We start from the raw sequence: 12,300 nt of genomic DNA, 5'->3' as shown, positions 1-12,300 counted from the left end.
AGGGTGGCTCAGTTGCTTGGAGCATTCTCCTGTACATCAAAAGGTTGCAAGTTTGGTCCCCAGTCAGGGCATGTGTCTAGGTTGTGCTTCCATCTCGTGTCAGGGCACTTATGGGAGGCAACCAGTCGATGTTTCTCCCTCTCTCTCCCCCCATTCTCCTATCTCTAAAAATCAATAAACATATTCTTGGGTGAGGATTAATTTTTTAAAACTTGTCAGCTTCAGAAATTATGCATGCTGTGGGTAAGTTAATATTCAGCATATAAATTCTAATGGTATTAGTGCACACTCAGAAAAACTGGTGCATTTCAAATTCTTAGTAACTCACGTTATTAAATGAAGGTCAGTATGGTTTTCAGTAATAAAAACCCAGTTAATATGTTTTGAGGCTTGAAGTTTTATAAATTCTTTAATATAATTTAAAACAAAAGTAGCTGAGTTTAGAAATCCAGTTTTTGTGAACTGATTGGTGACCTGTCTGCTGTGAGGAAACCATTATCTGTTTTATTCATTAGTTCTGAAATTCAGTGTTTTTTGGAGGTAGGAATGTGTAAAGCCAATTTTAGTAGGAATGAAAGAATTGAATTATTATTCTTCAAAATCATATGCCTTTCAAAATAAATGTCTACCCCATTGTTATACCTGTACACATTGATATATTATCATGAATAATTTCAGGTTTATATTGTTCACTCTCATGGTTTAATGGAAAAATTTATTTCTTTTTATTTTCAAGAAAGGGAGCTATTTTGTTGTCTCTCACAGGAAACTATTACTAAATACTTAAATATAATTCCTGCAGGCTATATCTTGGGTATATAGCATTTCCTCTCTTCATAAGAGTAACTTCTTGAAGAATGATTTTTATTGGATATTGGATAGTATAAAGGGATTATTGTTGATTTTGTTTGATGTGCTAACAATATTATGCTTATGTAGCAAAAATGTCCTTATTTTTTAGAGATATATCCAAAAGTATTTAGGGGTTAAATGTCATGATTAGTATAATTTTCCTTAAAAATCTTTGGCGTAAGTTAAGCCCTGGCTGGCGTAACTCAGTGGATTGAGCGGGAACTGTGAACCAAAGCATTGCAGGTTCGATTCCCAGCCAGGGCACATGCCTGGGTTGCAGGCCATGGCCCCCAGCAACTGCACATTGATGTTTCTCTCTCTCTTTCTCTTTCTCCCTTCCCTCTCTAAAAATAAATAAATAAAATATTTTTTAAAACAGACAATATTCTTAAAAAAATCTTTAGCATAAGAATAATATGAGAAAATAATGTAAAATAGAAGCTATTGTTACATCTAATCAATGAGTATTTTGTGTATTCATTATATCATTGTCCATACTGTATGTTTGTAATTTCCATAATAAAGAGACTAAAACATTAACTTATTTCTTTTTTAAAAAAACATTTTATTTATTTATTTTTAGAGAGTGAAAGGAGGGAGAAAGAGAGAGAGAGACAGAAACATCAATGTGCAGTTGCTGGGGGTCGTGGCCTGCAACCTAGGCATGTGCCCTGACTGGGAATTGAACCTGCCATGTCTAGTTTGCAGCCCGCACTCAATCCACTGAGCCACGCCAGCCAGGGCACATTAACTTATTTCTTAAAAATGTGTATTCATATAGCTATACAGCATGGAATGCTCTAGTGTACAAAAAACTTTTAAAAAAATAGTTTGGTACATTTTTAGCCATTAAATAAATATCCCTAAAATTGAGACCAAAGTTTACATCATTAAAACTCAAACCAAAGTCTCAGATGATAAAGCTTGCCTAAAAATATAAATCTTAGATTCCAGCCATTTATCTTTTCTTCTAATCCTCATCCAAGTATATGAAAACTGGTTTCAGAGGAAGGGGGAGGGAGAGAGAGAGACAGAAACAGAGACAGAGACACATCAATCAGCTGCCTCCCAAAGCACCTGACCCACTCACTGGAGATCCAACCCACAACCTAGGTGTGTGTTACAAACCGCAAACTTTTGGTGTATAGGACCAGTCTCCAATCACCTGAGCCACCCAGCCAGGGCTCCAGGCATTTCTCTTTTGATCACCGATAGAACATTTTTGTTTTTCAAAGACATAGTGCGTTCTATGCATATGCACTTGATATTTAAATTTCCCGATTGTCTTAAATCTGACAAAAACCCAGAAATGTGTATCAATACTATAAAATATTAATCACTGATAATTATTTTTCTTGTTTGGAGTGACAATGGGAAGTCGTTAACCATTTCATTGTTTGAATAGAAAGCTCTGCTTGCATTTCTCCTGAGTACTGTATGATATTTCTAATAGGGAACTTAACTGTACAAAAAGTTCTTTTAAATTTCATGGAAATACGTATTCACATACATAGTCACATACATATTCATTCATTGAAATATATTTTATGCATGTATAAAATTATATACATATATATCCAATTTGGTATTGCCTGATACAATAATATAGCAGCCAGAAAACTAGTTTTGAAATTCTCAAGGTAAAATGCAAAACAGTCCAAAGTATCTTGATGAAGAAGGAAGATATTTAACAGTTTCTTATTTAATGTTTCTAAGCATTTAATCTAAAGTCAGGAAAAGAGATGACTATTACAGGAACTGCCATGGTGTGGATATCACACAGTTGATATTATTCTTCAGATGCCACAGATGCTATTTGTTCTCTAAAAAATGTTTCTGAAGTATGATAAAATACAGTAACAAATATCAGCTGAACCTCTCGCCAGTGTTAAGGATACTAAAACTAGTAGTTGATACCATTTCAGACAGACTGAAAATCTGGGGGCAAAGAGTTAATGATGCAAACAATATTAGTAATTAGAATGTCAGCGGAGCACAGGAAGAACGTGAGGGAAAGTCTGGAGTGGATGGGAGTGTCTTCTACGTGTTGTAAGACAAGCCATGTAAACAGTTTAGTTAAGCAACATTTATTTTTCTAGTGCCCATACTATCAGGCATTGTATTATGTACATTACCTTACTTTTCTCATTTAAGGGTGGAGTTACCGGGACCGGGATGATATACAACAGGGGAATTCCACAGACATAGTGCATCTTTATTTCTGCAGAAGAATGTGACACTTTCTCCCCAGTCTGTGACAATGATGATGAAATCTGTGATAGGTGTGAGTCTAAGGTACAGTCACAACTGGCCAAATTTAAGGTACTGGTATATTGATAGTGGCTCTTAACAATTGGGTAAGGCTCACCTTAATTTATTCAACCTTCTTACTCAAGTTTGGGACAAAGCCAAAGTGTAATTTATTGGAAATAAATATAAAGAATTGCAATTACATTCTAAAAAATAAACTGTACTTGGCATGATAGCTACTATATAAAAAAACGAGTTTTTAATGCTTACTTTGAATCAAGCTGATGGTAAAATTACTTTAAAAAGTCATCTGGGGCAGCATTAATGGAAGTATTCTCTCTGATTTTGGGAGATAATAGTCTCACTGGACTCTTAGAAAAACAATCCATGTTCATTTTATAAAATTAGGGTTAGTAAAACCAAAAAGCCCTGCAATCTCACCACTCAGATTACATGTATTCTTAGAGCTCTTGTAGCTGTGTTCCTTTTTGCTTAAATTATCTCCCCAGCAGCAGAAGTATTTATGTCCTGGGGTTCTTAGCGTCTGCTGAATATTAAAGCTCCCCTTAACGGAGATTCCCAGCTTCCAGAAATTGGAATCATGGACCTTCAGAGCCAGAGGGGCAGTTTCATCTGCATCACCTGGACACTCCTTAGAGCTATAAATTGGACTAGTCCATCTGAATGAGAATATCTGGGGGCCAGACCTAACAATCTGTGTTTTAACAAGCCCTCCAGATAATTCCAATCCGCACTGAAGTTTGAGAACTGACTTGAGTTTAATGCTTTGATTTTTCAGATAAGGTAGTTAAGGTCCATACAGGATATCACACATTGGTTTGAGAAAGTACAATGCTGGAATCCTCACACACTGATTCCTAGGATGACGAATCATCCCTTAGGGAGATGTGTTTATTTGGGTAATTGCTAAGCAGTATTTGAAAGAATGCTAGGTGTGAATAGTGTAATGGGGGAAGAGCCTACCGATTAACTCATCGGAGGGCTTCCTGCAAATCAACGGTAGCCCTTCCATACATTGAACTTTAGTCTAAAACAAAACTTTGCTTGATCTAATATGTTTTATTCACTTGACTATAAGTGTCTTATTCCCTGAGGCACGTTTATGTGCCACATAAGTAACTACTACCCCATTCCATCACTGCTGCTCTCTAATTAATCTCTGGAGTGACCCTGCAGCATTCCTTTTTTTTGTTTTTTTTTTTTTTTTAAACAAGCTCATCACACTTAAATTTGAGAATCACTAATATAGAAGATATTTAAAGTGGTTAAGAGTAAAACTGGTTGGATTGGACCAACATTTTCAATGTCTTTTTAGTTAGGTTCCACAGTGAAGACTCAAAACAATTTGCTAATATGCTTATCATAAAATCAATGCAATAGCATCAGAGATCGCTCCAGAAATTTGTAATGGAACAGCACTGAAATGATTTTTTTTGAGAAAGTATAATACAGTTTTCCTATCATCTGGGAAAAGGGTGGGGGGCAGAGAGTCACCAGAGATCACAACAGCAAGAACAAGAGTTGAAATAGTGGATCCTGTTCTAAACTACAAATGTAGGCAACTTTAACTATCGCCGTACAGAAAAGGACACAGACTGTATCTCATTGGTTGTCAGGGATTTTAGTTTTTAGAGATTACATTGTGTGGAACAGTCAGATTTAGGAAAAATATACATTTGGGGAGTAAGAACAGAACTTCAAGATCAAAATGCTCTACCTTGAATTTTTGTGGCATCTAACATTTTTGAAGGTGTCTTCACATAAACTTTTATTTTCTCCATGTACCAGCCCTGTAAGGAAGGAAATTAGTACCAGCAAAACCGTTTCAGAAACTTTACTGAATCACGAAGATAGCGAAGACGATATAACCAGAGAAGTGACAGAAGAGGTGGCCAGTGAGGAAGCGGGGCAGACACAAAAAGCTTAAGTCCAGGGAACGGGCAAAATAGCTTTAACGGGCAAGTAAATGCAAAAAAAAAAAAAAAAAAAAAAAAAAAAAGCCAGGGGGCAGGAAATTTGGGATCAGGAAACTGGAATGTACTTCTGTGTCCCAAAGAGGATGGATGAGGTCAAAGATGAAGAGAAAAATGAAAAGCAATGCGGGACTTAAAGCTGCATGGAAGTTTCGTGGGCTGACAAGTCCCTCAGGCCAATGACCACAGCAAGGCCTCGGACCCCAGGCTGAGCAACTCGCGGCGGGGGCGTTGCGGAGGGCGGCGGCGGGGGCATCTCCGAGGGCGCCGGCGGGAAGACTCCAGGGCCCAGTGGAGCGTTCACTCCGGACTAACAAAGGCCACCGGGGGGATTTCCCACAACGCGCAGCCGGCGGGGGCCCAAGGGTTAACAGCGGGCCCGACTACCGCGCGCATCCCGGCCCCCACTCGGGTCGTCGCTAGGAGACGCCGGAAGTGGGGGAGGGGTGAGCGCGGGGCGGAGGGTGGGAATCTTTTTCAGCGCTCTGGGAGGAGGGAGGGAGAGGAGCGCGCGTGCGCGCGCCTGGCCAGCTGTCGCCGCGGTGACTGTCCTCGGAGTCCATCGGCTCGCGCCCCGCCCCCGTCCCTGCTGACCCCTCCCCTGTCGCGCGCGGGGGTGTTTCTCGCTCCTCCCGAGTTGCGGCCGCCGTGGCCGCTGCTCCTCCTCTCCCAAGCTTGGGTTTCCCTAGCGCTGCGGCCGCCGCTGCCTCTGCGGTCTGTATGAGGAGGAGGAGGAGGAGGATGTGAAGATGGCGGAGCTGCAGATGCTGCTCGAGGAGGAAATCCCGGGGGGGCGCCGGGCTCTCTTCGACAGCTACACGAATCTGGAACGGGTGGCGGATTACTGCGAGAACAATTACATCCAGGTGAGACGCGTCTTCTGGCCCGGGCGCGCGGGGCTTCAGGGTTGTGAGCGGCGCGTGGGACCCCCCACCGCGGGCTGGGGGGCGCGGGGTGCACGGGCTGAGGCCCGGGCGGGGACCGGCCCTGCGGCGCCCGCGATTGGGGGTGGGGCGGGGTGGGAGTTGGGGCTGGTGAGTGGATGAGAATTCTCCGGGTGGAGGAAATCGGAGGTTTAAAACATTTTTAAAAGCCGTGAATTAGGCGGTGTGTGGTGTCCCCGCCTCTTCTCCTGCCCTTGGTCGCCCCCGCTCCCGGTGCCAGTCAATGTTCTGGATGGCGGGGGAGGCGGAGAGTGGCGTTTTGTATTTGACAGAATCATGCTCCCCCGATGTGGCAGGGGTGTTGGGGAAGCATGGGTCATCCCCTTCCCCCAAGCTCTGGAGGATTTTTTTAGGTGTTGCTGCAAAGTGAAGTGTCTCAGTTTCTATTCATGTGAATGCCTCGGGAGACTGTTGTTTGAGTGTGTGGGTGTTTTTGTTTTTTTGGCTTGTGTTTTAGATTCTAACTGGGGATACATACAATAGAAGAGCAGTTGTCTCAGTTGTCTCTTTTTGGAAGTTACTGCTGTTTTCCTCTGTATGGAGAACGAAAAGCTGCATGATAATAAGCTTTCCCGTCTCCCAACCCGTTAGAATAAATGATTTATTTTCCTGTGGGAAAAACAATTGTGACTATTTTTCAGAGAACATTAGGAAATGATCCTCATGGTTTAATTTTTCCCGTGATGGTTGGTTTGGCACAGGGACTCAAAGTGGTAGTGCTGTGTATGTGTGTATGGAGGCGGGGGATATTGGATGAGGTGAGATTCAGCTGCGCCTAGGTGAAGCGAAAGATTCTGTGGGTTAAAAAATTCTTCTTTAGAAAATTACTTGAAAGAATATGTTAAAACGTACAGTTTGCAAATTCAGCGTCTTTTGTTTTCTTATGGCTGTTTCCGAATCACAGGTCCTACCTCCATTTTTTCCCTTCCCATTTGAATTCTCTTGGGATAAAGGTGGACATGGAAGTATGTTAAATTGTTCCTACACTATGGTCTTTTTTTCTCCTGCTCCCATATCCATCTCTTCAGGCACCCTTCTTAACACCAGGTATTGGGGATCGTTCTCCAGTCTTAGTTTAAACTTAAAAAAAGGAGGTGTTAAAATGTATCGGTTCATAAATTTTGTAAGGAGCAGATGGTTAATCGAGGATGGTATTGTGATATTTTACTTGGTTAGCTATACACTGAACTCTTTATTATCTTGTAGGGAATATTTGTAATGGAGAATGAACCAGATATAATCCCAGGCTTTTCTCTCCAAAGAGGCAGTTGAAAGTATTTGGCTAGTAGGAAAAGAAAGACTGTGTCTTGGGTCAAAGATTTTGTGCAAAAATATAGCTGTCCGTATTTATAGGGTGCTTTTCTCTTTCTAAAAATTTATTTATTTATCAATTGATTGATTTTAGAGAGAGGGGAAGGGAGGGAGCAAAGGAGAGAGAGAAAAGAAGGGAAGGAGGGAGGAAAGAGAAATATCGATTTGTTGTCCCACTTATTTATGTATTCATTGGTTGATTCTTGTATTTGCTGTGACGGATCCTGCAACCTTGGAGTAGGGGACGTGGCTCCAGCCAACTGAGCACCCGGTCAGGGCTGTAGGGTGCTTTTCTGATAATGAGTGGGATAGGAGAGATTGAAAGGTACACTTGCTCAATTTTCCATTAAATATATTCAAAAGTCTTTATGGCCTATGGCCTCATACTGTGTCAAGGTTTGATGATATCCATCTAGTGTCCAGAATTTCACAGTGCAGTTACTAGAAGCTGCTCTGTGAGCAAATGATAACATATACTGTGCCAATTTATGCTGTGTAATGGACTTCAGGTGGGAGGGCTGGAAGAAGCTGTGCTATCTCAGGGAGTTCACCTTCTCTAGGTGCTAAAGGACTGAAGTAGTAATTTTATTTTAAAGGCAACTAAAGGACAAAAGTAGTAATTTTATTGCCTTGTGCAGCGTATTACTAGTGAAAAGAGTTAAAGGTCAGAAGAGAAATTGAGGGTGAACAAATGATTGTGTTGCACTTACTACCAGTGAGTGAAGAAAACAGATTTGTCTCTCTTTGGAATTTTTATTGTAATTTCAAGGTATAGTACTCCTTAGATTGTAATTGTTACATAAAGGTGAAAGTACAGGTTGAGAGGTTAAAGGGATCAGTGATTGTCTTTTTATGTTTACACACTGTCTTAGCAGTGGGACTCAATTTAGTGGTGGCATTTTGAAATTCAAAGAATAAATATTGATTAATAGAAATGGATTTGGATTTTGAAATATTTCTTCAGTTTAGCATCTAAAACAGATTATATATATTTTTTACCTTAGATTATCATCAGTTTGAGGATCCACTGGGTGTATTTTTGGTGGTCTCTTCCCAGATGACAGCCCTTACATGATTTGTCTGTAGTAAAGTTGATAATTAGACCGTGGTGATAGTGATTTGTGCTGACCTAGCTGCACAGTCGGCAGGCTGTCTTTGCAATCCAAAGAATTGACCAGCAGGGGTTTTGATACTGCCTCTGGCCCTGCAATAGAGGAAAGTTAATTGGTGGGATCAGTGACCAAAAGGTCAATTTAGCCTTATTATAGCACCATGCCCTAAACACTAGCTCAAGCTAACTAACCTGATACTCAATTTTGTTGTGTGGAAATGTAATTTTTGCTTGTCAAGCAGAAAAAGGACAGATCTGTTGATCATATGTAATAAAAGGTAAGGTATTTTTTCCCCTCAGTGTTTTTTTTTTAAGAATTTATTTATTTTCAGAGAGGGGAAGGGAGGGAGGGAGAAAGAGGGAAAGGAACATCAATGTGTGGTTGCCTCTCACGCGCCCCCTACTGGGGACCTGGACCACAACCCAGGCATGTGCCCTGACTGGGAATCCAACCCATGACCCTTTGGTTTGCAGGCTGGTACTCAATCCACTGAGCCACACCAGCCAGGGCCTCAGTGTTCTTAAATAGCTGATTTTATGCATAGGAATATCCAAAAATTTAAGATAAATAGGAATATTCTAAATGTGAATTCTAATGTGAAATTGACAAAGAATGGAAAATGATTGTGCTGTCCTGAAAACATTTGCACTCTTTAAATTGCTTCTGTGTTATAAAAATATCCTTCAGATATATTATCAGCATTAGAAGTGATCAGATATTGTCTGTATGAACACCAACAAGATCTACAGGTAGAGCAGAGCAGGGTTATAAGTAGTAGTTTTCTATGTTACTAATGCAGTGAAACAGAAATTTAAAAATAATCTGTAGTAAAAGTTTAGATGATTTTTATTTTACTACTTTAACCTCTAGAAAACTTTTCTGAAATGTGATGATAGAAAGTTATAATTGCAGTTTGCTGATATTTACCATTGTTCATTATTTAGAATTGGAACAAAATTATTCAATAAAATGAATTTGCTCAGAAGAACAGAAATTATGAATTTATCTTAATATTTTATTTGAATTACTTTTCTTGCTTTTTAATAACAGGAGAGCTATTGTTAAAAGCTCTCCTTTTTTCTTTTTATCAACAAGGATACTCCACAGTTAATTAAAAATTTCATGAAATATTTATAAAGAGATAATAGAATTATGTCTTTTTCCCAGATAATTTCATAAAAAAGTAAGTACTAAAAGATACAGATATTTAAAATTCTTATTTAATAAAAGCTATAGAATACATACTTATTGAAAAATTATTAGAAAGTACAAATTGTCTAATCATTTTGAACATATATCTAGTATTTATACTTTTAAATCTTTTTGATATAAGTAACATACAGTATATCATATTTTCTTAAAAATAGGTTCATATTCTGTAGTACTTCTATACCATTCTTTAAAAAGAAACTTTTAATGGTACTAGGCTTGCCTTTGTCTTTTATGGGTGTCATAGAGTATATAGAAAGGAGGTTTGTGTTGATGTGTTTGAGTTCTGTCTGTTCTCACAAGTAGAAGAATCTTATAAGTACCTAGAATGACAAAGGAGAGAAATAATGCCCATCATTTGAGAGTAGAACCTTAAGGTCCTTCCCTGTGATTTTTGTCTTTTACTTCCACAGACAGGAGTAAACCACGTATGTGGACTGAATTAGGGAAACTTGATTTCGGTAGATTGAGGTGATTTAATTTACCAGGATTTGATCAAGGTTTATCATCCCTGACAAAACTAGTCCTGACTTCCCAGCAGAGACATTTGGTGTTTGGATTTTCAGTGAAAAAGACAAACTAGCCAATATCAAGAAATTTGACAGGGTTGGAAAATATATTAAATTACATTCTGAGCCTATTCTTTTTATAATTAAAAATCTTAAATTTAATTTTAAAAATAATTTTTGTCCCTGGCTGGTGTGGCTCAGTGGATTGAGTGCCAGCCTGTGAACCAGAGGGTTGCCAGTTCGATCCAGTCTAGGGCACATGCTTGCGTTGCAGGCCAGGACCCCAGTAGGGGGCATGTGAGAGGCAACCACACACTGATGTTTCTCTCCCTCTCTTTCTCCTTCCCTTCCCCTGTCTAAAAATAATTAAGTCAATAAATAAAGTCTTTAAAATATAAAAATAATTTCTGTAGTTTTGTCATTGTGCACTTTCTACACCTTCTCCAAGGTGCTTAATTGACCTCTTAATTCCCTTTATTGATCCAGGGACTTCAGCTGCACTTCATTTTTTGCCCTACTTTGAAACACTTGTTTAGAAATTGCCTTTTAGTCAAACAGGTCATAAACTCGTTCTTTTCTTTGTCTTCTTACTTTGGTATGATTAATGTATGAATGTGCGATAGGTTTCCTTTATTCAGGGTGGCCTATTTTCTCCCAAAGAATGGTTTATAACCAAATTGGTTTTCTCATGTGTAGGATATATATTTCAGACATTTTAAAGAATGAGATTCTTTGGTGTTATTTTCCTTTTAGAACTCAAGGAATTTTAATAGCATTTGGTGGAAGTATAAATATAATCTTTTGGTGGATGAATGGAAGTATCCTGAAAGTTATATTATACTATCCATAGACTTTTGATAGCTTATGATTGAATTTTTATGGGACTTAATAGATTGGCTTTTTGAAGTAGCATGTGGGCCAACACCTGCTACTTTGAATTTTTCATTTACTTGGTATTCCTTCTCCACATACAAAACTGGTAGAAGATAGAGTCGTATCTTAAGATTTTTGATATCCATTAGGGATATGATGTACATATAGTAGACACTACTTAAATAGTTGCTGAATGTCAGAAATACATTCTCGACTGTATTTGAGACTGTGCACTGAATTATTCTATAGACCGAGTGTAATTACCTCTAAATTTCCTTTGCAAGCTTTTCCTTTCTTATGATATAGTAAGCAACATTCATATTGCAGTCATTACTTTGCCAGGAACAGAATTTTACTCTTTATTTTTTTTATTTTTAATCCTCACCTGAAGATTTGTTTATTGATTTAAGAGAGAGAGAGAAGCATTAATTTTGCCTCCTCTATGTGCCTTGATTGGGGATCGAACCTGTATCCTTTTGGTGTATGGGATGATGTTCCAAACAACTGAGTCACCTCACCAGGGTACATTTCATCTTATCTTATCTTATCATCTTACTTTTAATGTAAGTAATAGACTTTGATATAGAAACTTTGACCACAAAATAGTTTGTTACAACACAGATTTTTTTTCTCATTTGATTTTTGTAGTCATGTTTATTGAGGTATAATACACATATAATACAGGTCACCCTTTTTAGGTTTATGAATTTTGACAAATTTATTCTGTTGTTTAACCAACAGAATAGAGAGCTTACAACAGAGAGCTTATAACCAACAGAGAGCTTACTTTAGCTCTCTAAATAGTAGACTTCCTGTTAGGGCTTGAGCAAAGGTGTTAGGTCTTGCCTTACCCCTTATCTTTGCATTGACAGTAAATATTTAACAATAGAATCATTGGGCTTACATGGGTTATAGGAAGTGCTGAACTTTTTTCCCGAAATGATGATACTATTTTATGTTCCCACCAGCAAAGTTCCAGTTGCTCTTTATCCTTGTCAGCACTTGGTTTTGTCTGGTTTTAAACTTTTAGCAATTTTGATTGATATTAGTGATCTCTCACTGGTTTTGTTTTGCATTTTCTTAATGACTAATGAATTAGAGCATCTTTTTCCATGTGTTTATTTGCCATCTCCGTATCCTCTTTGGTGAAGCTTGTTTGACCTCTTGTGCATTATTTTAAAAGATTTTATTTATTTATTTTAGACAGAGGAAGGGAGGGAGAAAGAAATGGAGAGAATTATCACTG

General features: G+C 38.6%; 1 protein-coding gene across 43 annotated transcripts in view; it reads left to right on the top strand.

Moving 5' to 3' along the window:
- The first annotated feature begins 5,533 nt into the window (after window positions 1–5,533).
- ABI2 (abl interactor 2) overlaps window positions 5,534–12,300 on the top strand; it is a 90,251-nt gene continuing 83,484 nt past the window's right edge. For 7 of the 43 annotated variants that reach the window (XM_028508708.2, XM_036023031.1, XM_036023010.1 and 4 more), the window contains exon 1: window positions 5,622–5,962. In XM_028508708.2, coding sequence (XP_028364509.1) covers window positions 5,846–5,962 — 117 coding nt within the window. In that variant the 5' untranslated portion in view covers window positions 5,622–5,845. Of the gene's footprint in view, window positions 5,963–12,300 lie in introns of all 43 variants that reach the window. The other 36 variants (XM_036023023.1, XM_036023024.1, XM_036023022.1 and 33 more) reach the window with 13 other exon arrangements.

The sequence above is a fragment of the Phyllostomus discolor genome, chromosome 4, assembly GCF_004126475.2.
Source record: "Phyllostomus discolor isolate MPI-MPIP mPhyDis1 chromosome 4, mPhyDis1.pri.v3, whole genome shotgun sequence".
NCBI classification, from domain to species: Eukaryota; Metazoa; Chordata; class Mammalia; order Chiroptera; family Phyllostomidae; genus Phyllostomus; species Phyllostomus discolor.
Note: the sequence above shows the minus strand (reverse complement) of the source record. Positions and strands in the feature narration are given on the sequence as shown.